The following is a 27300-nucleotide window of genomic DNA, read 5'->3' as shown; positions in this document are numbered from 1 at the left end:
GCGCATGCAGCTGGGGGGGCTATTTTGCACATGGGGTGAGGTGACGGGACCTAGAGAAAGCACCTAGGGCCCAAACTGCGCCGGGGAGGGCGGGAACAGCACTGGCTTCAAGCTGCCAGCCACTCATTGAGCATCTTTCCCCCCCCCCCAGAGCAGCACAGGGTGGGGGCGCCCAGCTCAGGGGAGCCTCAGCAGTGGGGCAGCAGCTGACCTTGGTACATCCTTGTCCGCTAAGAGGCAGGAAGTCATGGTCCCCACACCTTGCCTGGGGCCCCTCCTCCTACCACTACTCTGCTCTGCCAGCTCCAGTCCCCCACTCAGGGTCCCCCCACATGCAGCAAGTGGCAGACCCAGGGGGCATGGCCCCCCACCCCAACACTCCCAGCACAGGCCCAGGCAGGGCAAGCGGGGGAGGTGAATGGAGTGACCCACCAGCAGTAGCTCCCTGGGGCGGAGCCTTCAGGGACCACCGGTGACTAGCACCGTGCTTTGACAGGCACTCTCTGTGCTGAGCTGGGGCCTCGGGGCTCCTGGCAGCATGGCACCCCTTGGTGCTGCACGGGGGCTGGCATTGAGTGCTAGGGTAGTGCCCCCTCCTGAGCCAGCCCCAGGCCTGCCATCCCTGCCCCAGCCCCTCCTGCACATACCAGTTCAGCAAATCAAAGCACAGGGGGCACCTGGGGGTGGGGCATTTATTCCATCAGCTGCAATGTGGTAGGACATGGTGTGTTGGCTCTGACCCTTGCTGAGCCATGGGCCCCAGGGCAGCCAGGCCCATGCACTCCCTGGCAGCTTTGGTTTCTTCCCTCCCTCGTGGGCACTTGTGCTGCAGACCCAGGCCAGGCTCTGTGGAGTGAACAGCTGTGGGTCAGTGACCCCCCTCTCCTTGTGCTGCACAGCTCCATCCTGTCCCCCTCTGCTCTAATCTGCCCTGATGCTGTCCCTGTGCCCCCAGCACCACACCGTGCCCCAACCACCCCTTCGCACCCAACGCCAGCTGGAACCACAGCTGGGCCCCCACCACTACTGCCCCCAGTGACCCTGACACGCTCCCTGTGCAGCCCTGGGGCCAGCGCTCAGCGCATCTGGCACCCTCCCCCTTGGAGACTGTAGCTGGGCCCCCAGAAGGCTCCTCAGCATCCACCTCCCTGTCCATGACGTTGTCTGGGCTATGGGGCCAGTCCCACTGTCTCTCCTCTTCCTCAGCCTGCTCTGCGTGGGGGTGGGCGGCAGGCTCAGCCCAGCTGTGCGGCAAAGGAAAGGAGGACTTGGACCGCAGCTTGGTCTGTCTTGTCAGCCGCTCCCAACCAGCTCCCCCAGTCACATCCTCTTGGCCCCAGGCTGCCAGCCCTGCCCACATCCCCCTGGCATAGCCACTGACTGCTGCCATGGGCTCTGCCATACCCAGTGTCCCGACTCCCTGGCCCTGCTCATGCCCTATGGACTCCGTGCTCCAGGCTGCCCAGGAAGCGCTGGCCAAGCCCAGCCCCAAGGCGCCGTCTCTCAGCTGATGGAACCGGAGCTGGGGCCCAAGCAGACAACCTGGGGCGGAGGGTTTCACGACTGGAACAGCGAACAGGAGGAATGGACCCAGCGGCCCTGCTGGGGCCTCACTACACTCACACTACAGGATCCGGCGGGCGGATGGCTGGGGTGAGTGTGTGTGGGGAGCAGTGTCCGTGCAGTGGCCAATGCCTGGACCTGGGCAGGGCGTGTGGGTCGCTAACGGCCGTTGCCTACATCACACCAGCAGGGACGGATCACAGAGCACCTGGGGTGGCCCAGTGTGGGCAAGAGAGGCAGCACACGGGGAAGAACGCGGCAAGCTCTACACGGGGTCACTGCAAGTGGCCAGGCCCAGCATTCACTGTGCAGTGCCAGCTGCTCGGCCCTGAGTGACTCCAGTGGCTGCAGCTGGCAGAGGGTCCTGGCTGTCCCTGGAGCTGCTCCCCTCCTTGGGGGAGGTGCTGAACAGATTGGCGGCCCCAGCGGTGGGGCTGGTGGGGCTCATCCTCCTGGCAGGGTAGCCCTGGTCTGCACTCGCCCTCCTTGGGCCCATGGCCTGGTCGACAGTCTCCAGGCGGAGCGCGGGCAGCAGGCCGAGGTTCCTGGGGTTGGCTCTGGCCAGGGGGTTGTCGTCAGAGAGGCACCAGGCACCGCAGGGCTCCCCCGCAGTCCTGTAGCCAGGGGCACGGCTGTTCTCCTGGCTCTCGGCAGCCCGCGCTGGCTCCTTGCTCTTGGCGTTGCGCCAGGGCAGCTCCTCCTTTGGCAGCTGGATGCTGGGGATGTCACCCTTCAGGGGGCGTCGGCTCTGCGGGGACGGGCTGCGGCTGGCCCCCCGTTCGTGGCTCATCGGCCTCAGGATGAGCCCCTGGAACTTGGGGAGGCTGGGGCTGCGGCTTCGGTGGCTCTTCATCTTGCCAGGGCTGGGGCTGCGGGACTTGGGCGCCAGCAGGACCAGGGTGCTGTTGTCCTCCTCCTCGGAGCTGGTGCTCGAGCTGTCTGTCTGGCTGCTGCCGTCCTCCGACGTGGGCAGCGAGATCTGCACGCCCACAGAGACAGTCAGTGGGGAGACAAGGCTGGTGCTGCCCCATGGGGAGTGCGTGAGGAGAGGGGGTGTCTCGGGACAGTCCGCCCTCTCTCCTGCCCCTCACCTCCCCACACCGAGGGTTCAGCTGCCGTGGAAGGGGGGGGCATAGACATGTCACAGCGCATTTGGGGCAAGGCCAGCCCAGCTTCTGGGCAGCAGCTGGCACCATGAGGCCCCAAGAACCCCCATGTCATTCAGCTCACACCCCCAGAACTCCCCTCCCTGTCACCCTCCATCTCTTCTCCCCCACTGTGATGCCCTTGTACCCTGCACAGCAGCCCCTGCCCTGCACTCCCCATCCCCACCTGCATGGTGCCCCCCAATGTGCCTTGCCCCCTGCGGACGTGCCCAGCAGGAAGCTGCTCACCTGGAAGGGTTCTGTCACCCCAGTGATGCTGCTGTAGTTGTTGCCGTAGTAACCGAGAATGTATTCGCCCTTCCCTTTGGGTAGCGCCTCCTCCGAAAACACCACCTACAGCCCCGGGGAGAGCGAGGGGGCATCAGGGGCCCTGCCAGCCACACAAGATGGGCCCTGCAATCCACCCGTCCCTCCCCCACCCCTGGCATGGCAGAGCACCCAGCGGGGTAGCTCACATGCGGGCCCATCACAGTGCCCCTGGCATACCCAGGAAGGACATGTGGCGCCCCAGGGCGTTTCTAAGGGGACAGGCGAATGCAGAGCTGGCAGATGGAGAGGACGTGGCACTAGTCGGAGAGCCGGCGCTCCGAGAGGCCAAAGGCTCGCCGGGAGCAGGGCATATTCCAACAGGCGCAGGGAGCCTGGCACCCAGGCAGATCACCGCCACCGGCAGCCGTTGGCAACGGCCTGGCTCCTGCTGTGGCATGGAGTCCAGGCTCCAGGCCGTCCAGTGGCTTGCATGGGATTGTGTGATCATCTACCCACATGGCAGGGACTGTCTCCATGCTATGAGGGGCTGGTTCAACTGGGCATGTGGCTGTCTCTCTAGTCACCGATCCAGCCCCTGGACTGCCCTACAAGCTCTAAAGCCCCACACCTGGCCTCTGGCTGGTGCTGGTTCTCCAGCTCCCCCCTCCCCACACACACACCTGGTGGCCCCCAGTACAACTCCCCTCTGGTGCAGGATGTCCCGCTAACAATGGCTGCCTGCCACTGGGCTGCGTGCTACACCCAGCCTGGAGGGAGGCTGCCCTAAGACGCCATGGGCTGGGAGATCCCGAGAGCCCCAGGCTCTATCGGGGGCTGACCCTCACCTGGCTGGCAGAGCAGGGAGGGCTAGCTCACTGTTGTGGGGGGAAGAGAGTGGGGCTCAGTGGAGTACTTGGGAAGCAGAGGCAAAAGGAGCAGCCAGCGGGGGCCAGCTGGGTGCATGGCCATGAACGGGGGCTGGGCTCACACACCTGGTACACACTGCCCTCTGGGTCCTCTTGTTTGGCCCACACGTACGCCACGTAGTCCTTGTAGTGCCTGAAGCCTACCTGCAGGGAGAGAAGTCCCAATGGAGAGCTAGATGGGACCAGGCCCCAGCCACCCAGAGAGTGCCCAGTGCTGACCCCTGCTCTTGCCCACACCACTGGGCCTCACACTGACTCCTAACCCTGCCCACCACCCCTATAACACTCACCTGCACGACCCAACCCCCACCAGTGTGCACCTAACACTGACCCCCTAACCCAGCCACACTAGAATATGCTCCATTGACATCAACCGCAACCCCATCACTGGACCATGCCCAACTCTAATCCCTGACCTCTAACCCCAAGGTGCTCGATTCTGACCCCTAACCCCAGAGCATGCTTACCCTAACCCAGCCTGGTCGTACCCCGCGAGCCAACCCTCAGCTCCCAGCCAGCCTCTGCCAACAACCCGGCCTGATCTGGGGGCTCCATTTAAGACACACGGGGTCAAATTTTCAGAGGTGCGGAGCACCTGCAGGCACCCACTGGTCACCCCACCCACCACCAGCAGCCACAGCCCCAAAGTCCTGAGCTTTCTGAACGCCCCAGGGCTCGTCCTGGATGCACCTTCTGGGCTCGGAGCTACGAGGGGCTCTCCTCTCCAGCCCTGGGGGCTCCCAATCCATTTACAAATAGTGCACTGTGAGACACCCCTTTGGGCACAACACGAGTCACCGGAGCCGGAGGCGCTCGCCCCCCCAGCCCACTCCCCAGTCCCCGGCTGGGCATCCAGGAACCGAGGATGACCCAGGTGACTGCCTCTTCTCCTCACCACAGGGCAGGTCAGGTGCCCCTGGCCAGCCCCCCAGCCCCAAGCGCTAGCGGGGCATGGGCTCGCCCAGTGGGCGTTGGGGGGACGCATCCCCTCTGTCACTTCCATCCAGGCTCCTGCCATAGCAGCAGTGCCCCAATTTGGAGCTGTTAGCGAAGACCAGGCTCTGCCCCAGACATGTCCCCCCAACCCCCCCGGCTGCACGGCCCCATCGCAGCGGCACCCAGGGCAGGGCCTTGGCACGCAGCAGCTCCCGGCCAGGCAGCTATAACCCAGGGCACCCGCAAGCCCCTGGGGAATCCAGTTAGCAGCAGGGGCAAGGGGAAGAGGGATGGCCCCTGCTAGAAAGAGGGGCCAGATTCCTCCCTGGGGTGAACACACTGAAGCCAGGGGAGTTACCCCAGGGGAGAACCTGGCTCAGTGAGCCTAGGAAAGCAGGGGGCCTAGACAGCAGGGCCCAGGGAGCAGAGGCTGGCCCCACATGGGAAACAGAGATCCTGGAGAGGGGTGTAGGGCGACGCGTGATCCCTGCAGGCTGCTGGAGTCTCTCTGCCAGGGGATCAGGTTTGCAGCGCAGCACATGGGAGCCTCCCCTGCAGCCCCAGCTTGGCACAGGGGGATCTGAAAGTCACATTGCCTGGCTCCTGCGCTGGAGGCCCTCCCTCCCTCCCTCAGCTGTAAGGAGACACCCAGGTGAGATGCAGGCTGCTCCAGAAAGGCTTACCCTGTGAGCCGATTGCACAGTGCCAAGGACACCTGCAGCTCGCCGGGGCTCACCTTGGGTCCATGCTCGCAGAGCCCTGGCACACACTGCAGCTGGCTGCCAAGGGGCGGTGGCTCGCCATGTGGTACAGAGCAGCACTGTAGCTAGGGATGTCAGCACCAAGGGAGTCGGCTCTCCCACTTCAGGCCATGGGCAGCTCGCCCCATCAGGAAGGGAAAGGGCAGCAGGCAGTAGCCGCTTAGGAAGGCTGGACAGCCTGGCTCAGAGTGGCAAAGCCGGTGCTCCCACAGGACAGCTCTGCCCCTCAAGAGGGAACTAACCCCAGGGCACCCCTGTAACAGGCATCTAGCCTTGCAGCGCTCCCCATTCACCTGCTCAAAGATTGCTGACTGCACAGACATGGGGTGGGAGCTACTGCCCTGAGCGGGGAGAAGGGGCAAGGATACAGCTCTTTTGTGGTGTGGGACTCTGGGGGCTAGGGAGGGAGGAGCCCCGTGGAGCCCGCACCCTCCATCTCCACCTCCAGGGAACACCTGCCTACCTGCTTGCCATCCCCCAGCCATCTGGACCTGCTCCCCCTCACACCGCCAGCCACCCCCTCCCCCTGCATGCCCAAGCAGCAGCCAGGGAAGGACCCAGCCGAGAGGCCAGGAGCACCCACAGGAGGGCCCCACACCCTGCCCCTCTGGCACTCAGCCCCAGCTACAGCACAGCCCCTTACCCGGTAGAGGCCTATCCAGTCCCAGGAGCTCCTGTGGAAGACAGTGGCCATCTTGTATCGGACAATGGCTTGCTCGGGTCTTGACCACTCGTCGGCCACTTGAATCTCAACCAAAGGCTTGTCGGTCTTGGAGGCAAACTGCCATGGAGAAGCACAGGGCATCAGCGGGGGCAGCCGCACCCCTGCAGGGGAAGTCAAGCACCTCTGTCGAGGGGCTGGGCCCTCAGGACCGTGGCCAGACTGACTCACCTGCACGGCGAAGATGGCAGCCACAGGCTTGTGGTCGCTCACCACATACTCCATGTGGCTGCAGTAGCAGAGCTGGGTCACGGCCAGGACAGTCCTGCTGGGCCTCCGGCCGCCGGGGTTGTGCGGGGCACTGCAGGACTTGATCTTCCAGAGGATGCGGTCGGTCCAGGCTGGTTTCCGCTTCTTGGCGCTGCGTGGCACAGGTGGGCACCGTTCAGCTGGCACAGGGCAAAGGGGTCTCCCCGCAAACCGCCCCCCTCCCCGGCGCAGGCCCTGGGGGAGGGGAACGGAGCACATCTTGGGGATGCTCCCTGGTGCAACTGCAGGGACTCCCTGGCAACATGGCTACTGCAGCCTCCCCCATAACAAACCCCATGCCCCCTGCGCTGACACGGCAGCCCATCCCTATGCCCCCCGCACCAACACGGCCGCCTGTACCCTCCGCCCATCCCTATGCCCCCCAGGCCGACACAGCCACCCATATCCTCTGCCTGTCCCTATTTCCCGGTGCTGATGTATCCTGCCATATCCTCCCCCGCACAGGTGTGCCCGCCCTATGCCTCCCATTCTGGAGCCCCTTTCCCAGCCCCCATGCAGAAGCTGCTTCTACTCCCTGCTTGTATTGTGTCCCCCAGCCAAGCGCCAGCAGCCTGCAATGAGGAGAATGGTACCCCAGTTCCAGAGTTCAAGACACCCAGTGCCCACTCTCACAGCTAGGCCCCCCAGTCTTCTCCTCAGCCTCTCCCTCCCCGTGGCAGGCAAGTCACTCGCGCTGCACCCCTACCTGGTGTCATACTGGTTGGTCCCCACGTCAAACTTGAAAGTGGGCGGGAAGTTGAGGGGCCCCTCCTGGAAGCCGCTCAGGATGGGCCAGGTGCCTTTGGCAATGTTCAGCTGGGAGAGGGGATCAAGGGGAATGGACAGACATTGGCAGGGTCAGCCCGCAGTGCAATTCACACAGGCCTCCCTTCCAGCCCTTGCAGCCCCCCAGCTCCTGACCCACTCCAAGGAAGGGAACGCAGCTGCTGGCCCTGGGCTTTGGGATAGGGTGACCAGACAGTAAATGTGAAAAATCGGGACGGGGGTGGGGGGGTAATAGGAGCCTATATAAGAAAAAGACCGAAAAATAGGGACTGTCCCTATAAAATCGGGACATCTGGTCACCCTACTTGGGGAGGGGCTTGGGGTTGGGCGTTGCTGGAGTGGAGCTCTGGGCTTCAGTGGAGCCATGGCCCTGGTGATTCCCCTCCCCCCTTCATCCTCTTTTGGGGGCAGCCCCATTAACGCCTGCCCTGGGGAGCCCCAGTGGCCGTTCCCTGGAGCGCAGGGGAGGACCGGCTGAGCCGCTGCAGACTCAGGGTTGGGGATCTCAGCCAGCACCTGTTCCTGCCCTTGGAGCCCCAGCTGAGAGCACGGACGCAGGCGGCAGTCCCGGGTTACAATGGCTCCAGTGGCTCCATGGAGCTGGGCCTATGCTCAGAAGGGCTCCCACCACTTGCTCCTCTTGGCCTTCCCACCTGCTGCCTCCTCAGCCCCACCCCCCTGCTCCTCTCTGCCCCCTGCCCTGACCCCAGGGCACCTCCGGCTCCGGGCAGTCTCTGCTTCCCACCACCAGTGGGGCCCCCCGTCTCCCCGGAGCTGAGCCATCTGGGACTGGTGCAGAAGCCTGGCCCGTCTCAGCTGGGGACCGTGCGGGAAGCTTGGCTGGGTCCCTGAAGGGGAAGTGCGTCTTGAGGAGCCCAGCCGGGGCAGGCCCTGGCCTGGCTGATCACACCACTCCTGTGGGGCCGGAGCAATTCCCCGCCCCAGGACCAGCCCTGGCTGCACTGCCGGGGGCCCGGCAAACACAGTCGCCTCCCAGCAGGGCCAGTGAGTGCGGCCAGGAGGCAGGGCGTGGGGGAGTGGGTTACTTGCGGGGGCACTGCTGGGCTGGGAGGGGGCAGGGAAGAGGTGTATGTTGGGGCACTAGGGAGTGGGGGTTCTGTGGGGGGGTGCTTGGCAGTTGTGGGGGGGCTGTGGGCAGGGGGGCACTGGACAGGGGTGGTGTTGTGCAGGGCGCTATGCATTTGTCTGGGGGGGGCGCTGGGCACAGTGGGTCTGGTGGGGCTCTGGCCAGAGGGTGTTGGTGTGATGAAGTGGGAATTTTCTTTATGCTTTCTCTGAATACTGTGTGAGTGCCTCAGTTTCCCCTATGCATTTCTTAAGTACCTAGGTGGGGGGATAAGGGTGTGTGATTGTTGCAGAGCCCGAGAGGGCCAGTGTGATGGTGTCTACATAGAGAATGGCCGACACCCTGTCTCCTGGCAACTGATTGTAACAAAGTGTGGGGGAGTCCGGGCCCTGCACCCCTCTTCCTGGGATTCACCGTGGTTTATTGGACAATAGCAACACAGTCTAAAACAGAGCTTTTGGGTACAACAAGGACCCCTCAGTCAAGTCCTTCTAGGGGGCAGGGAGCTTAGACCCCAGCCTTGGTGTTCCCTGCATTCAACCACCCAGCCCAAAACTCTCTCCACCCCCTCCTCCTCTTGGCTTTGTCCCTTTCCCGGGCCAGGAGGTCACCTGATTCCTTTGTTCTCCAAACCTTTAGCTCTCACCTTGCAGGGGGGAAGGGCCCAGGCCATCAGTTGCCAGGAAACAGGGTGTCCGCCATTCTCTGTGTCCAGACCCCTGCACACACCTGCCCTCTAGGGCTCTGCAACGATCATACACCCTTATCCCACCACCTAGATACTTAAGAACTGCATAGGGGAAACTGAGGCACCCCCACAATATTCAGAGAAAACATTAAGAACAGTCCCACTTTGTCACACTGATGTCCTGGGCCCCTCCCCTGCAAAGGTGCTGACTGAAGGTGCTGTAGAACAAAGAGATCAGGTGACCTCCTGGCCTGGGAAAGAGAAAAAGGCCAAAGGAGGGGCTGGAGAGTTTTCAGTTTGGAGCTGGCTGGGGAAATGGAGGGAGGCCCAGATGGGGTTCTGGGCTCCCTGCGCCCCAAGATGGACCTAATTGAGGGGTCCTCATCTCTGTACCTACAAGCTCTGTTTTAGACCATGTTCCTGTCATCTAATAAACTTTCTGTTTTACTGGCTGGCTGAGAGTCACGTCTGACTGTGAAGTTGGGGGGCAGGACCCTCTGGCTTTCCCAGGAGCCCGCCTGTGTGGACTCGCTGTGGGAAGCGCACGGTGTGGACGGGGATGCTGAATGCTCCGAGGTCAGACCCAGGAAGGTGGAAGCTGGGTGAGCTTCTTGCCCTGGGGACAGGCTGCTCACAGAGAGGAGGCTCCCCCAGAGTCCTGACTGGCTTCATGTGGAGTAGTTCCAAAGCATCGCCCAGGGACGCCATGACAGTTGGGCGGGAGGGGGGCTGTGTGGTGCGGCATGGGCCCGCCCCCCAAGGGGAAGGGGCATGTTGGCAGCACAGGGCGGGGCGGGCCACTGTGTGTCTGGCAACTACCAGTTTGTAAATAGTGCCCTCGCACTGGGCTGGGTGGAGCTGGGCCGCCCCTGTCATGCCATGCCCCATTGCCCCTGGTTGGCCCCTTGCTCTGGGGACTGACCTCCCTGTGCCATGCTCCACTGCCCCCCTGGGGGCCCACAAATAAGTTTGGCACCGGGCCCACAAAAGGTCAATCCGGCCCTGGCAGGCGCCAAGATCCAGATCCTCATGCAAATATGTCCCCGCAGCTCCCGGCAACACAGGCCAGGCTGGGAGGACTTTGCCCCAAGCACAAACCTCTAGGAGTGCCAGGCGGCTCCTGTGCTCTCTGCCCAACCTTAGTGCAGCCCCACGGGGCTCAGGGCCCCCGTGCGGGCCGCATGCCCAGAGCCCAGCAATTACAGCCTCGCATCAACCTTAGAGCCCATCAATGCAGAGACATGTCTCCCCTGTCTCAGCCCCCACGCTCCCTCCAGGCTCTGAGAGTCATGCTGGGCTTGTGCATCAACCACAGAGATTGTGCACTGGGAACGCAGGGAGCAATTCCCTTGTGGATGCACAAGCCAGGCTGGGCCCCAGCTCCCGCACACCGCACTGGCCCTGCAGGGCGAACGGGACGCGATTAAAGTAGCTGTGAGCCACACCCCAGGGAGCAGACAGAGAGGGAGGAACGAGGCACTTTGCACATCGCTTTCCTGAGCAGCCCCAGTACCCAACCCTCTTACAAACCCCCTCCCAGCCTCCCGGCCCCCGTCAATCTCTTCCTAAGGGGGATTCCGCACTGTGACTTTACCTTGTTCATGGAGCAAGAACACAGGATGGCCACATCACTGCAGGGCAGCGTGACAAAGTGGGACTGTTCTTAATGTTTTCTCTGAATACTGTGGGGGTGCTTCAGTTTCCTGTATGCATTTCTTAAGGATCTAGGTGGGGGGATAAGGGTGTGTGATTGTTGCAGAGCCCTAGAAGGCCAGTGTGATGCTGTCTGCACAGAGAATGGCCGACACCCTGTCTCCTGGCAACAGATGGCCTGGGCCCCTCGTCTGCAAAGGTGCCAGCTGAAGGTGTTGAAGAACAAAGAAATTAGGTGGCCTCCTGGCCTGGGAAAGAGACAAAGGTCAGAGGAGGGGCTGGAGAGTTCAGTTTGGAGCTGGCTGGGAAAATGGAGGGAGGCCCAGATGGGGTTCTGGGCTCCCTGCCTCCCAAGATGGACCTGTCTGAGGAGTCCTGGTCTCTGTACCTGCAAGCTCTGTTTTAGACCGTGTTCCTTTCGTCTAATAAACCTTCTGTTTCACTGGCTGGCTGAGAGTCACGTCTGACTGTGGAGTTGGGGTGCAGGACTCTCTGGCTGCCCCAGGAGCCCCACCTGGGTGGACTCGCTATGGGAAGCACACGGTGTGGAAGGGGATGCTGAATGCTCTGAGGTCAGACCCAGGAAGGTGGAAGCTTCTTGCCCTGGAGACAGTCTGCTCAGAGAGAGGAGGCTCCCTCAGAGCGCTGACTGGCCTTGTACGGAGTAGTTCCAGAGCATCGCCCAGGGACTTCGTGACAGGCAGTAGGCGGGGGAGCAACGCTGCCCCACTCCAGGGGACTCTGCGGCGGGGTCATGGAGGCAGCTGGGCTCCAGGGAACCTCTCTCCCAAGCCCAGGGGCACGCCTGCCCTTCATGCCCCATGGGCTCTGGGCTGGCAGCAACCGGGTTAGGAGGAAGGAGCTTTTCTAGCCTCTTGCCCTCCCCGTCCCCAAGGAGCTGTGGGCCCCAGCCGGGGATTTTCATTCCCCGGGGGAGCAGCTCTCCCTGCCCCCCCAGCGGGGGGCACAAGGGATTGGATTTTCATATCTGCCCCAGGGAGGTGCTGGCTCCTCAGCCCCATGTCGCCCTCAGCACCTAGCATGTGGGGCTGCAGGAAAGCAGAAGAGTATCTGCCGGCCCCCCTTCAGCACCGCCGAGCGTTAACTCAGAGCCGAGCACGCACAGGAAGCAAGCACCTGCCACGTGGGATGCACCTGCCCGGACGGCCTCTCACCTGGTCCTTCTCCCACAGCTGGCTCAGGATGCTGTTGTCGATGGCGTACTTCACAAAGCGGATGTCTAGGCTCTCGATGCGGAAGTTGAGGTCCCCAAACCAGAAGACGATGCTGGGGAGAACGAGGGTGAGAGCAGGGCCAGGGTGAAGAGGGGACTCTGTGCCCCCCACACAGCACAAATGCAGCGTCCCCAGGGGCGGGCCAGCTGCAGCCCACAGAGACGGGACTAGACTCCCTCCAGAACTTGCAGTGACTGAGTGACAACCCGGGGAGAGCACTAGGAGTCCTGGCTTCCAGGCCTGGGATCCAGCCACTGGGCTGCGCTGCCTCGGAGAACTGAGGCCCAGGAAAATGTCCTGGGTAAGGCAGTGGGGAGGGAAAATCCCTGCCCCAGACGCCAGCTCCCGTAGCCCTGTCCAAGAAGGCTCCCCTGAAGCACCCAGCACGATGGGGCACGATTCCCAACAGGTCGCTGTCAGAGACCCAGCGTCACAGGGTCTCGGGGAAGTTTAACCCGGGGCGGAGAGAGAGCTTCGGTCTAGCAGTCAGGGCCCAGAGGACAGGGAGAAAGCAGCTGGGACTCTGGCAGTCCTGCCAGGGCCTCCCCTGGGCCCTCCAACCAGCTCCAGGGTGACAGGTTGGGTGACAAGCAGTCCTGGAGCTGTCCTCTGAGCCCCAATGCGACCCGGACTTGAGCCTGCTCCCAGGCAGGCAGGAGCCAGGAGCCCTTTGCCTGCTAGCGTCTGAGGAGCTGGAGCACGGCTGCGGGCTGGCAGGGTGGGTTCTGGGCTGTGTCTCAACTTTGGCTTCTGGGAGCTTGTGGGCTGCAGAGGGTGTGACGAACTGGGACTGTTCTTAATGTTTCCTCTGAATAGTGTGGGGGTGCCTCAGTTTTCCCTAGGCAGTTCTTAAGTATCTAGGGGGTGGGATAAGGGTGTATGATCATTGCAGAGCCCTAGAGGGCAGGTGTGTGCAGGAGTCTGGACACAGAGAATGGCCGACACCTTGTTTCCTGGCAACTGATGGCCTGGGCCCTTCCCCCCTGCAAGGTGAGAGCTGAAGGGTTGGAGAACAAAGGAATCCAGTGACCTCCTGGCCCGGGAAAGGGACAAAGCCCAGAGGAGGAGGGCCTGGAGGGAGTTTCAGTTTGGGGCTGGCTGGGACATGGAGTGAAGGGCAGACGTGGTTGTCTGGCTCACTGCCCCCCCAAAATGGACCCAGCTGAGGGGTCCTGTTCTCTGCACCTACAAGCTCTGTTTTAGACCATGTTCCTGTCATCTAATAAACCCTCTGTTTTACTGGCTGGCTGAGAGTCACGTCTAACTGCGAAGTTGGGGGGCAGGACCCTCTGGCTTCCCCAGGAGCCCCGCCTGGGTGGACTCGCTGTGGGAAGCACACAGAGTGGCAGAGGAGGCTGAATGCTCCAAGGTCAGACCCAGGAAGGTGGAAGCTGTGTGAGCTGTGTGTCCTGCAGACAGTCTGCTCACAGAAAGGAGACTTCCCCAGAGTCCTGCCTGGCTTCATGGGGAGCAGTTCCAGAGCATCGCCCAGGGACTCCGTGACAGAGGGCAGGGCAGGAGCCTGGTCACATGGGAAGCCTAGATGCACAGAGCGCTGTTGGGTGGGGCCCTGGATGCACAGGGGTCCTGGGATGGGGGGTGTTGGGCAGGACCCTGGACGCACAGGGGAGCGCCCGGGCAGGCGGGGGCAGAGCAGGAGCCAGGACACGTGGCTCTGACACAGGGAGGCCTGGGGACAGGAGTCAATCTCACCCAGTTGCGCAGGCGCTCTCAGCAGCCCAGCTGTGCGAGCGAGGGAATGTAGGTCAGTGCTTTGCCGATAACGCGCTGGCCAGCTGCCAGCCCCGCTGCGGGAGCAGCTCAGGTGCGGGGCCCGGCAGCCCTGGGGATAATTAGCCGAAACCTTCTGCTCAGATCATCCGACTTTCCATGGATCAAACGGGAGAGCGCGAACCCGGGGTGGAAATTTCCACTGCCAGGCGCTAGCTGGTGGGGCTGTCCCGGGGCCTGCAGCCCTGCTAGCACTGAGCACGAGAGCATGGTGGGAAGTGGGCAGAGCAAACCACAACCTGACAGGCCTGAAGCAGACTCCCTGCCCCCCAGCTAGCCTGGAGGAAGCCATCTGCCAGCGCAGGAGAATGGCCGTGTACACACAGCCCTGTGCCCAGCACACATCCAGAGGGGCCACAGATTCAGATGGGTGCTGCTGCAGAGCAATCCCAGCTGGGTTTAGGACTGAAGGGCCAAGGGAGGCCCAGGACCCAAATCCACGTGGGGACCACACAGCACTCCCCAGGCAAGGTGCTGGCTTGCAATTCCCAAAGCAGAGCCCCCGCTGGGAACCCTGCTGGATGCAGGGGTTCAGCACCTGAATCTGGCTCCTGGGGGCGGGACACAGCCTGTTTCAGAGGGGTGGAGCTGCAGACTCAGCTCCAAGCCCCAATCAGAGCCAGTGGGTGGGGCGGGCAGGGAGTGGAAGGAGCCGGGGGGTACATACTCGTGGTCCAGGATGCCGCTGGCTACGTGTCCCTCGAACTGCTGCATGTTGAGGATGGTGGTGAAATCCTCCTTGCGCTGCTCGGCCTTCTCCAAGTGAGCTGGCAGGTGGCAGTTCAGGAAACAGACCATGTGGCCGAAGATGGAGAGCCGCACGCTGACCCCGCCCTTGTTGCCCTGCTCCAAGAGGAACCCAAGCTGTGTCATCGGAGGAGGGGAGCCCCCCCCGGAGTCACATCCCCCCACCCCGCCAGAGCACCCTCCTCACCCAGTAGCCGCCCAGCCCGGTCCTGGTGCAGTCCGTCTGGATGTCCTGCAGGAAGGGGAGATGATAGTACTTGGCAAACACCAGCAGGATCACACCCTGCATCCGCACCGTGCTCACCTGCAACAGGGAGAGAAGGGCGTGAGGCAGGGCAGCCATTCCAGGGCTTTTCCCCTGCATGGCAGGGGGCATGGGGCTGAGGTGCAGGGCTGGGCCAGCACCTCAGCTAGAATCCCAGCTCTGCCCAGGTGCCCCCCCCTCCCTGCCCCTGCCTGCCTCAGTCTCCCCATCTGCGAGACAGGGCTGATGGCACTGACCCACCTTCCCTGGGGCAGGCCTGGCAGGACTGGTCAGCGTTGGCACATGGCACAGCACTGAGGGGTGTTTATGCACCAGCCAGAGCAGATAGCAGCCACCCCAAGCATGCAGATCTGCAGCTTGCTGTGACCGGGAGCACCCACCCTGTTTGGTACCCACCCTATTTGGTACCCAGCCGGCGCCCTGCTCCGCAACATCCATTCCCAGGCAATCCTTATGCAGCCAGGCTCACGCCAGCATGCCACTGCCCCAGGAATGGACCCTGCAGAGCACTCTGTTGGCAACAGGCGCTATCCCAGAGTCCCAGCGGGGCTTAGTTCCCTGGATGGGGGTGGGCACTTAGGCCCTCGGATCAGGCCAGAGTCCGGCGGCTGCTCAAAGCCCAGGACTCCACACGCAGTGCGCTGGGGGCTGTGCTAGCCCCCCAAGGGATGGGGGCGGTGGGCCAGCAAGGGACCAGCAGGATGGGGAGGTATGCTGGGCTGGCCGGGCAGGCATGGTGGGGAGTGCTGTGAGCCGCAGGGCCATGGGATGGCACAGGGCAGCTCCATGGGCTCCAGGCCACAGGGTAGATCCACTGGAAATGGGGTGGGCTCAGGCCCCCATGGCAGAGCAGCCCCCACCCTTGTGCTACTGGGGAAGACCTGCCCTCCACTCCTGGGCCCAGGTACAGTTACACCCCCACCCCTCTGGCAGGGGAGGAGCCAGACACAGCACTGCCCACCCAGCATTTGGGGCCCCCATTAGAAGAGTTTAACTGTGCTTGTGACCTCACAGTCTCAAGTTGCCATGGAGACAGCTGTGAGGACACACACAAAGGGGGCCAGGGGGCTGGGAGTGTTCAGATCACAGGCAGAAGCCCATGGAAGGTGCCTGGCACCAGATACCACTGTCATGAGCTTTGTACGTTCTCTGCGCTCCCCGACTTGCCAAACCCAACCCCACTCCTGACTCTCCACCAGCTCCCCTCTACTCTTTGACCTCACCCCAAACTTTAATTCAAAGAAGTAGCCCAAACGGCACTAAGGAGACACCCATGGGACAAGAAGTGCCTCATGTCCCAGATTCTTAGTACCTTGCAAAGGTGGGGCAGGGTGTCACTTCTCCGTGGTGCAATGAGGGAAACTGAGGCAGAGATCAGGGAAGGGTCTTGCCCAGAGTCACCCAATGAAGTAGTGGCAGGGTCTTGCTCTCCCTGTGCATTGTTTAGGCATTAGAGCAATCTCCTTCAAATCACCACCCAGGGAGACCTGGGATGGGGAATTGTGTCAGCTTGCCAGGCTGGGGGGGCGTAGGGAGGCCCTGGTTGCCTGCACTGCTGGGTGGGGTAGCCAGTTTGATTTAGTCAGATTTTTGCTCAAACCAAGCAGGCCTTCGAGCCCAACCCCCCCTACCAATACAAAGTTGAAGGGACTCAGCACGTCCATGAAGAGCTCACTCCACTGGTCTGTGAAGAGGGCATCCTTCAGGCGCTTGTTGATCATGGAGTTCACTTCCTGCAGCCTGGAAGGGAGACAGACAGGTCTGACTGCAGGCTTGGGAAGACTCCCCAGCAGCCCTCCAGCCAGCGGGCACTCCTCCCTGCCAGGAGACTGCCCGGGCATCAGCTAGGGGCAACTCCCTCAGACAGGGGCAGAGGCCCAGTGCTGGAGGGAGCAGGGAGATGGAAATCCCCCCAGGAGAGTCCCTGCCGCTGGCAGAGGAGGGGGCTTCTGCACTGTGCCCGGCTGGCAGCTCAGGGTGAGTCAAACACTACAGCCAGCAGGGCAGGGCTTAACCGCCAGACAGGGGTCTTGGGGACCCCGCAGGGGTTCTGTGCCCCTATTCACACTGTAGTTCTGCCAAGGTTTGCACCACCCATGGCTTTGCATTATTAACAGCCTGCCCTACCTCAGCCCGGGCAGCTGTTAACAAAAGCAAAGGGCGGGAGACACTGCCTCAGGGATAGAATCATAGAAATGTGGGGCTGGAACGGAAGGGACCTCGGGAGGTCAGGTCCTCAGCCCCTGTGCTGGGGCAGGACCAAGTTAACCTAGACCAGACTTGACAGGCATTTGTCCAACCTGTTCTTAAACTTACAGTGACGGGGATCCCACACCCTCCCGAGGGAACCTGCTGGTTGAAGACGTCGCATCAAAAAGCAGAGAGGAATTTAAACAGTGCCAGGCCCCTGGGCACCATGCCTGTGGGGGCCAGGCAAGTGGGCCAGAGGTGTCAAGGAACCTGGAGAGCCCTAGGAATGGACAGTGATCATAAACGGGTACAGGGAATTGAATCTCCTGTGCTGTGTGCGACTCCCAGCCTGGATGGGGGAGTCCAGCAGGAGAGAGAGCAAGCCCACAAGCAGCCTCATTTGGACTGGAAGGTCTCTGGGAGAGGGACTATCTCTGAACAATGGAGCCCTGATCTCAGTTAGGGTTCCCAGGTACTAATGTAAACCACTACAATAGTACCCAAAGGGCCTGTCTTTTTCTTGCACTTTGGCAACACTCGTCTGGCTTGTCGTGCCAACAAAGTCTCCGTGCGTTGATTTGGAAGCTGCCTCGTTGGTAGCTAAGAACTGCATTAAGTGTTACCAGGGGCTGGCTCCAATCCAGCTTGAACAGAACAATGGATCCATGCCCTTGAGGGCTGCTCACTATGGCCAAGGGCTGATCGCAGAGAGAGAGACTCCTACGAGGCTTTGGAGGGGATGTTGAACTGTCCATGGCCCAGTCCTGAGAGGTGCAGGGGCATTTGTATGGGCTGGGCTCTGCCATGTATAGCAAGCAGGGATGGGGGGAGTGAGGAGGGCTGGAGGGTGGATTTGAGGGGGTTAAAAAGTGTTTGGGCTACATTTACTGTTATATCTTTATCCTGTGTTTTATTCTGAATCATATTCCTTGCTGCAGGAGCAGCACGCACACTTGGGGAGCTGGGACTAGAACCTGGATTATTGCTTGGGCTAGTGGACGATTCCTTTTGGTGACCACAGAAGTAGGTCTCCTGGCCTCTCTGGGACCCACCTACCGCAGGGCAGCCTCCTCCAACCCCGGCGCATGGCGCCCCTTACCCAATGGCGATCATGTCGGTGTCGTTCGTGTCACCCGTGTTGAGGTGCAGCAGGGAGGTCACATCGCTCGGGGGCATGGCTGTGCCAACGTTCCACGTGACCACGGTGATCCTTGGAAAGATAAAGGGAGCCACGCTCAGGTTTTGGGACAAGGGTGCCCCTCCCCCACAGGCTGCTTACCCCTCTGCCTCGGAGCTGCTGCCCTGTGGGGAGAGAGAACCAGCCATGGCAAAGGCTAATGAATGAGGTCGGGGTCTGGCAAGGCTGTGCCCGAGGAAGAGGCTGCTGGGCACCCCGCCCCGCTGCAAGCGGAGCTCAGCTGGGCTAAGAACACCGCACTGGGCATGCCACGCACCAAGTGTACTCAGCAAGTGCTAGCCCCTGGGCGCGTGGTCCATACCAGGGCATGGCAGGCACAGGGCTCAACCCTGCCTCGACACCCACGCCTCAGCTGGACTGTCACACACCCGGCTGGGCGGCAGGAAGGCCTTCACCTACAGCAGTGTCTTTTGACACTAGCAGCCTCTGTGGAGCTTCTGCCCCTTGCCCTGTGGGCTCAGGGCCGGGATAGCAACACCAGGCTGGCCCCAGGCTCCCTGCAGCCCCCCACCCCCAGGAGCCTGCTAATCCCCAGTTGTATCAGCAGTAGGGTGACCAGATGTCCCAATTTTATAGGGACAGTCCCGATTTTTGTGTCTTTTTCTTATATAGGCTCCTATTACCCCCCACCCCCTGTCCCGATTTTTCACACTTGCTGTCTGGTCACCCTAATGAGCAGCCACCCACCCCAACAAGCTGCCTGGGGTTGTGCAGCCCCATGACGACTCCTTCTGCCCCACTGCTCAGGGCAGGACTTGGTGGTTCTAGTGACATGCAAATTACTTGCAAAATGTAACTTGATTCATTAGCTTATTTGCACAAGATGACAGAGGTGGGGGGAGGGCAGTGGCTGCATCTGAGTCCCCAGGGACCATGCCGCAGCCATGGGTCACACACAAGGCTGCAGCTGACCCCAGCCAGGAAGTTGGTGCAGAAATGGGGTCTCTCGTGGGTCTCTCCCCTCATTAGGGTGACCAGACAGCAAATGTGAAAAATCGGGACAGGGACTGGGGGTAATAGGAGCCTAAATAGAAAAGACTCAAAAATCGTGACTGTCCCTATAAAATCGGGACATCTGGTCACCATACCCCTGATCCAGGAGCTTACTGGATTCTGGGTGGTGTGGAAGGGGTTGGGTTTGAGCTCGGGGGAGACATTGGAACCCACTTCCCTCCCCACAGTCTGCCTGAGTTTGCTGCCCTGCCTTAGAAGCATGTGGCAGACCTGGGGGAGGAAGGGAGGAGCAGGGAATGCCTTGGCATCGGGTGGGGGGGGGGGGAAAGCTGGGCTGTTTCCTCTGGAGCAGCTGCGGGCTCTCTCTTTGTGAAGGGCTGGGATTGGTAGAGGGGCCCGGAGCCCAGGGCATGTGTGTGCTGTCCTCCCGCAGAGCTGCTATCAGTCACGCCATGGCACTGAACGCCAGCCTTGCTGGACAGTTGAAGTTGCTGAAGAAGGTGGGTTCCAGCTGCAGGGTAGATGTATGGGGCAGGCAGGCTAGGCCCGGATCCCAAGCTAGGGAGCTGAATGGACAGACAACTACACAACTGACCCCGCTGCCCTTTGAGCCCCGCACTGGGATCACATCCCCGGCCGCTGCCAGGACTAGGAGCAGTCGGCAGGCTGGTGGCACACACCCCACCTGCCCCCATGTGCTCCAGCTCCTGAAGGGGCTCTGCCCATCCACACTGGGCTGGCCTTTGAGCTGGGCAGTTGGCCCTGACTCTGCTGAGCATGCTGCGGCCACCTGCAGAGAGCACCAGAGCGGGGCATTACTCTGCTCCTCCATGCTGGCACTCAGCCAGAGCCTCTCCCGGTTCCTCCCCCTGCCCAGCCGACCGCAGCAGGGCTCTGAGCATGCCCTGGCCCTGAAATAGGCTTCCCAGCCCCCCAGGGATCAGACTGATCCCCCCCTCCCCCAGCGCTGCAGCTCACGCTCACCAGAATGCGCCGTTCTCCTTGGCCTTGCCCAGCCGGCTCACGGGAGCCTCGGGGGGGTCCATGCAGCCAGGCAGGGCGAGGGACGGGCTGCTCCTCCCGTAGGAGGGGAACTCCTCAGACTCGACCTTGGCCAGGGCCATGCACTTGGAGGGGCCGATCCTTCCCCCGGAGAGGAACTCGCTGGAGATGGCTTTGGGGAGGCTCACGGGTCTGGGGGACGAGCTAGTTCTGCCCCCGGAAATATAGTCACTGGACTCTGCCTTGGGGAGTGCCTCTTTCCGCTCCACAGGGAGCATCTGCCCGGAGGGCCCTTGATCCAGGGGGCAGAGTTCGGGGTGTGTGGATCGGCTGGGCGACTGGCTGAGCTTCCCAGCGGGCGCCGGGCTGGGGCGGGAGGAGGGGCTGCCAGTGCCCGGGGACAGTGGGCAAAACTCCACCGGGGACAGCAAGCTGAACAGCTGGGCCCCACCTGAGCCGTCGGGCTGGGCTCTGCTGCTCTCCAGCGCCAGGGACTGGCTGTGCCTGCCCGGGGACCTCTCCTCCGGCCCCACGTGCTGGGAGCCCTCGGGCTGCGCGCGAGGGGAGATGGGATGGAAAGGGTCAAAGAGGGTGTCGGGCCTGGAGCCACTGTGCCCCAGGGGGAGGTTCCCCCCGGGGTACGCTGCTGAGATGGGCCCACTGGAGCCCTCCGGCTGGAACCGAACTGAGCCCTCCGCCCCGAACGGGGCCATGAGGGGAGCAAACAGTCCCGGGGAGGTGGCGGTGATGGAGCCCCTCGGCGATAGAGACGGGGCCCCCATGGCCGAGGCCGGTCCCTGGTCCTTGTTCCCACGGTGAGCCGGCTCCATCTGAGAGAGAGAACAGATAGGGTGTGCATGAGCCCCTGCCACGTTCGCATCCCCTGGCCTGGATGTTGGCCCTCGCCCATCCCTGCACCCCGAGACGCACTCATGCTGGGGACGCCACCCTTCCAGGGACACCCCGAGATGATCTCCTTCCAGGGACACCCCCTTCCAGAGATACCCCCCCTTCCAGAGATGAGCTCCTCCCAGGGGCGCCCAGCTTCCGGAGATGCCCCCACCCCGAGACGTGCACTTTATCCACCCATCCTGTGCCCAGCACTCATGGGCCCACTGCCTATGAAAGTGCAGCCCATAGGCCCCAGCGGGCCAGACTCCATTTTGGTGTGGGACCAAGATGCAGCAGTGCATGCTGGGCCCTGGATCCTTTGCAGGCCATACCTTTGCTTTCAAGAGGCGAGCGTCTGCCCTGTTTCAGGCCAAGCCTGCAGTAGCCTAGGAGGGCCAGGGCCCATCCACTGGAGCTAGAGGCTCCCCCTAACAGTAACGTGGAGGCCAAAGCCCCTTGTGCGGGCCAGAGGTCTCTGCACCAGGTTTGTCCTCTGCCTGTCCTCCCCAGGCTCACCGGGGCTGCGCTGGGACACCGGGTGAGCAGGCACGTACCTGCAAGAAAGCTCCAGGGGTATCTCTGGAGCACGTGGGGGTGGGGAGGGTGGCTCCAGATCTGCCACATGCACATTAGCACACCAGCAAAGCGTGCCCCTGCCCGGAGCCATGTCGTGTTTCTCGGGGCTCTCAGGGCCTGGGGTTCACAGCAGCCTGTCTCCACCCTGGGGAAGGGAAGTCAGGGACCTTCCTCGGAGCTCCTGCTGCCTTCCCAAGTCTGCATGAGGGGCTATGGCCGCAAAAGCCCCCGCCCACCCCCCCCCCTGCTCCTTGTCTCCTGCCTGTCCCCTGGGCTCAGCACTCTGAGAGGGCTAACTCTGGGGTGCAGAGGACGGCAGCTGGCAAGCACATCGCAGCTCCTAGGGGTCAAAGCCCTGAGGCCAGGGCACACACAGGGCTGCACAGTGGCACAGTTTCTGCAGTGCATGGTGCCAAGCGAGTGCCCGGAGTCTTGCCTCTGCAGGGCTGGGCCTGGCACCCAGGAGGGAGCAGCAGGTCCCCTCTCTGGCTGCTCCAATCTGATCAGCAAGCTCAGCACACGGGGAGGAGAGAGAAGAGAGCGCCTGGCAGGCCGGTGCCCTGCCCACTCCAGCGAGTTACCAGTGAGATCCTGGGGGCATAGAGGCTGGCAGGTGCAGGGCCTGCTACACAGCATGGGGCAGCAGATTCATCAGAGCCCAGAAAAACAGAGGGCCCGGCTGCCCACTCGCGTGCACCCCCCGGGGGTCAGGAGAGATGCCATTGGCATCAGGGTAGTCACACCCAGGAGCTTCTTGCTGCCCCGCCACATGCCACTCACTGCCATGCTCAGAGTGTCCAGCTGGGGCGCCAGGCTGGTCGGTTGGAGCTATGCATGCTGGGAACACCCATCTAGGGCAGGAGATGCTGGAGAATGGCGCCGCTGCCCTGCTGCGTGGGGGCAAGGCGTGGCCAGCAGTGCCAGTGCGAGGCATGCCAGGGAGAATGGGGGTCACGCGAGTCCAGGAGCCAGCTGAGTGAAGGGACACCCCCCATCAGGGGGATCCCCAGCTCGTTTCCCCCACACACACACACACCCTCTGGCTGGCCTGGGGCCGGGCTGGATTAGGGAATGGGGATGGAGAGACCTGGCTGCACCCAAAGCCGGCAGCCCCTGGCACAAACCCCACTCTGCCAAAGCCCTCCCCATCCCCCATCTCTGCCAGCCCAGCAGCATGACACGGCCCAGCCATGCGGTCACCTCGCTCCTGCTGCTCTGCCCAGCCAGCCTACTCCTCCCTCGGGAGTGTTCCCTTCCCAGCTAACAGCCTGGAGCCCTGCTGCTGGGGGTCTCCCTCCCCCTAGGGGCTTGTCCTCTCTGGCAGCGCTTGGCACCGGTGGGCAAGGGGCTGTGCCTGAGCTGCCCACCCATCTCCCCTGTACCAAGGCACCCGCCTCCCCTCTGCTACTAGCCATTAGAGCAGAGGACTAGCCCGAACTCCTGGGTTCTAGCCTCTGTTCGCTTTAGCACAAGGTCAGCAGCCTCGGGGCACTGGCTGTGGGGTGGGAGCATCGGGGGGCCGAGCCCTCTGCCCCTGCTGGTACAACAGGCCACAGTACCAGTCCCCCAGCAGGACTTGGACTAGCAGTTCCAGCCACCCAGCCCGCGGGGGCCAGGCTCCCAGCTCTTAGGGACGATCAGGCCCCCTCGTGCTGGGACAACCAGAGCCACCAGCCCCTGGGAACAGCTTGGCCTCGGTGTCCGACGTGAGGCCCCTTTGTGTGAAGAGCATTGGCCTTGGGGACCCAGTTCCTGGCTGGCTCTCCCTGCTGTGGGGCAGACGGGACGTCCCACCTGCCGGCAGGGGGCTGGGCTGTGGGTAGCTAGTCGCTGGCACCTGGGGAGCTAGGCACCGTTCTCCCTCCATGGATCCCTGCGCTCACATGGCCCCTCCATGCCCTTCATTTCCCCTCTCCAGCCCAGCTCAGACTTGCTGACATTTGCACCGTTCCCTTAACCCTTCCCATACCGGGGACCCCGCGTTGGGGCTGCTGGCCCATCGGGCATGGGACGCCTCGGCCTCTTGGCTCCCTGCAAAGGCAGGGGCTGCTTTTCGCCCCAGGAACGTCCCCCGTTGCTAGCAGGAAGGGGAAGAGGAAGCAGCTGACTGGCTCTTGGGTAACACGGGTGCTGGGTGTCAGCTCGGCCAGTGCTCGCAGGGGGGTGGGGGGCAAAGCATGGCTGGGGGCACCAAGGCAGGTGCACACACAGCAGGCCAAGCTACTAGAGCCGCCAGAGTCTGGCGCAAACCAGTGAAATCCCCCCATGGGGCTGAGAGATGGGGGGCACTGGACAGCGGAGCCAGCCAGGCCCGCGCCCCTCCACCTCACCAGGCTCTTTCCTGCCCCGGGCAGAGCTGTCCCGCTGGGAAGCCACAGGCAGGTCTCCTGGGTTCTACTCCGGGCACAGAGCAGCGCCCGGCTCCCTCCGGGACCCAGCCCCCCGCAACCTCCCGCAACCTCCCCCCACCTCCCCGGAGCTCCGGCTCCTCCCCTCACTTGCCATGAAAATAGCTCAGCCCAGGCCTGGGGGCGGAGCGGGAGAAACCACCAGCCGTTATTTGACTCACCTGCCAAAAGCAGCGACTCTGGCCCCAGGTGGGGAGAGGTCGGCTGGTGCTGCCAGCTCCCCCCGGGCCACAGGTGCGTGGGACCGCGGCCAGGCCCTCGCGCAGCTGGGCGAGGGACGTGGGCCGGGGGGCAGCCTGGGGCCATCGGACTAACGGACCCGTGCCCCGTCGGGGCAGCTCTGCCAGCCCCGACCCCTGGCAGCACTCGCCCCTCCGGGGTCCAGGCTGCCCAAGGGGCAGGGGCAGCCGGTCACCAGAGCTGGCAGCCGGTCACCAGAGCTCACAGCCGGTCAGAGCCGGGGCCGGGCACGTGGGGAGCAGCCAGCCCGGCACTCGGGGCACCCCGGGGGGCAGCGCTGCCCGGCTCTCGCGGGGAGGCTCCATTTTCCCTGGCTCAGGTGTGCCCGGGCTGCCCGCGGGGCCGGCCGGAGCCTCACCTTGCGGGGGCCGCCGCAGGGCTCAGCCGCAGCCTGCGGGGCAGCGGTTCTGCTCCGCCCCGGCCCCGGCCCCGGCCCCGGCCTCCGGCTGCTGCGGCTCGGTTGCTCCATCGCTGCCTCCCCGACGATGCTTTCAGCTCCCTCCCGCAGCCCGGGGACTCAGTGATGTCACCAGCCCCGCAACCTGCTGGAGGATTTAAAGGCGCAGGAGCCCATCAGGTGCCACTGAGCGCTGCCAGCTGGAGCGCAGCAGGCTGGGCAAGCAGAAAGCGGGGACTGGGAGCCCTTTGCCCTGCCCCGGGATGGCAAGGGTCTCTGGGCACAGCTGCCACTGCAGGTTCTGCTCCCTGCCTGCCCTGGAAAGGTGCTCCCTGGGTGAGGGCACCCACTGCCGCTCTGCCCCACTGGCATGGGACTGTCGGAGACGCTGAGCTGAGCAGGCGTGCACTGGGGGCCCCCTGTGGGATTCTCAGGGGGCATCTGCATTTAACAGAGCAGGTCCAGGTCCTGGCACTGTTGGCAGGATGTTGGCAGAGCTCGGAATCCCACATGGGCCAGGAGGTGGGGCCTCATCACACACCAGGGTCTACGCAGGACAGGGCGTCGGGGGCAAAAGTCGGCCCCATCAGATGCACGTGGCACTAGGGGGCGCTGTGCTGTAGGGAGAGGGGTGGGGGCTTAGTAGGGGGCACTCTTCCCTTGCAGCTAGTGCTGACCCCAATTCCCCAGTGTGGCACTAGGGCGTGCTGTGCTGCAGGGAGCAGGATGGGGGATTGAGGGCTGTTGCTACACTGGGACCCACTCGCTGCAGCAGATGGGGCGACTCCAGCACCAGGAGAGCTGACAGCAATTTCCCTCCAGGGCCTGGAACCAGACCGTCTGGGACAGGCCCCCTGGGCACTGGGAGCTGAGCTTCAGGCAAGTACGAGAGGCACCCAGCATCCACACTTCCAGGCCTCTGCCCAGCTGCTTGGCACTGCCCCCAATGGCCTGCTGAAAGGATCCCTGCTTCTCTCCCCCTGGGAGCTCGGCTGTCTGACTTGGCCTGTGACTCAGAGACAGACTAGCCCTGCCAGTCACGCCCCTGCTCAGGTGCTGTGGGGAAGCAGGATCAGGGCCGTCCCAGATGGGAGATGGCAGGCAAGGCTGTCTGGGTGGCTGTGTCTGCCCAATGGGGACTGCTTGGCGAGGGGGTGACCTGCACAATATTGTGCCCATGGGGGCAGCAGTGTGGGGAGTGAGCCTTGCTTGGGAAGGAGAGCCATGGTCCTAGGGCAGGCCGAGGCTCTTGGGTAGCCCCAGAGGAGAAACTCTTACAGATCTGTGCCTGCAGGGATGTGCTGAGGGCTCACGTACAAAGAGCAGCATGTGTTAAAGTGAGCAGGGCTGGGGCACATGGGGAAGGGGGCACAAAGACCTTGGGGTCCTGGCATAGAACACCCTGAGTCCCCTACAGAGTATGGGCCAGCGTGCCCCTGTGGGGGATGCCCCATCTCAAACCCATGCTCCCAGGTAGAACAGTATGACCTGGCTCTGGCCAGACCCACCTGTGAGCAGAGAGGTGGCAGGCGATTGCCAAGCTGGCCACAACCCCCCTGGGCCCACTCCAGAAGGGGCAGGGAGACGCTGTTGTACCAGCTGAAGCAGGAGCCCCTGGTGCCCCTGGAGATGGGGGTGAAGAGGCCAGCACCCAGCATGTCCCATTAGCACCATGTGGGTCAGGAAGACCCCATCCAGTTGGTCACCTGAACCTTCTGCCTGGGGTCCCCACAGCAGAATCTGACATCTGTGTCCCTGGCATGTGGCTCCCGTGGATTACCCTGCCCAGAGAGTCAGCCGCACTCCTCGAGTTGGAGCCCCAAACAGAGTCCCCACCCCGCACCAGCCCCCACCCTGTACCTGGCCCACCTGAGCGCCCTGCTGCACTGCTCCTGGCATAGGTAGCAGCTGTGGGAATGGCCTGCCCTCTGGTGGCCACTTCTAACAGTGCAGCCCGGCCACTGCTGCCAGACACCGAGCCTCCCCCTGGTTCCCGCCAGGAAGCAGCCTGGACCCTGGGCTTGCTGTGGGCAGGGGGGCTGGAACAATGTGTACAGTGGGGGTGCTGAGAACCATTGAACCAAACTGTAAGCCCTGAACATGATGGAAACCACTTCAAGCCAGGGGGTGCGGCAGCCCCCCCCAACACCCCTGGTGTCAGCACCCATGATTGTGGGGTCAGGGCTGTCAGCTCTGGGGCATGGGATTCTGCAGGCTCCTCTGTCCCTTTGGGGCTGCCACTGTGCAGCGACCTGGGCCTGTTCCTCGGGATGTTGGGGGCTGTTAACGGGGTGGCTGCTGGCTATCGGGGCCCTCATCTGAACCTTTCCTCCCTTAGCCTCCAGACCATGGAGCCGGGAAATGTACCAGTCTCCTCCCTTTGCCCATGACTGCCCACTGGCCCCATCACACCCTTGGCCTCAGCTTTTCCCCATGTCCCGGTCCCTCCCCATGTCCTGCCATCCGAGTCCATGACCGTCTGAGCCAGCACCCCACCCCAGTCCCTCCATTGCCGCCTCCCCTGAGATGGGTGCAATGGTTCTCGGGAGTGCGGTGAGATTCCCAGGCAGGAGCCTCAGGTTTGGTTAACAAGATGCATTAAGAACAGAAGTGACATGCAG

At 62.9% G+C, this 27300-nt stretch overlaps 1 protein-coding gene across 4 annotated transcripts; it reads right to left on the bottom strand.

The window, feature by feature from the left end:
- Positions 1–674: 674 nt before the first annotated feature.
- INPP5J (inositol polyphosphate-5-phosphatase J) lies at positions 675–24759 on the bottom strand. Of its 4 annotated transcripts, none has more exons than XM_073313645.1 (13): positions 24641–24759; positions 20150–20997; positions 18113–18223; positions 16455–16563; positions 14746–14862; positions 14479–14654; positions 11961–12072; positions 7278–7387; positions 6494–6683; positions 6245–6382; positions 3971–4048; positions 2958–3062; positions 675–2542 (listed from the first exon to the last, which is right to left on the bottom strand). In XM_073313645.1, the coding sequence occupies exons 1-13, from the start codon at positions 24749–24751 to the stop codon at positions 1865–1867; spliced, it is 2883 nt and encodes a 960-aa protein (XP_073169746.1). In that variant the 5' UTR covers positions 24752–24759; the 3' UTR covers positions 675–1864. The 4 variants fall into 4 exon arrangements, with proteins under 4 accessions (XP_073169746.1, XP_073169748.1, XP_073169745.1 ...); XM_073313647.1 differs by having other exon boundaries at positions 24204–24731; XM_073313644.2 differs by lacking the exon at positions 24641–24759 and having other exon boundaries at positions 20150–21858.
- Positions 24760–27300: the final 2541 nt, after the last annotated feature.

Source organism: Lepidochelys kempii, chromosome 15, assembly GCF_965140285.1.
Source record: "Lepidochelys kempii isolate rLepKem1 chromosome 15, rLepKem1.hap1, whole genome shotgun sequence".
In the NCBI taxonomy this organism is placed as follows: domain Eukaryota; kingdom Metazoa; phylum Chordata; order Testudines; family Cheloniidae; genus Lepidochelys; species Lepidochelys kempii.
Note: the sequence above shows the minus strand (reverse complement) of the source record. Positions and strands in the feature narration are given on the sequence as shown.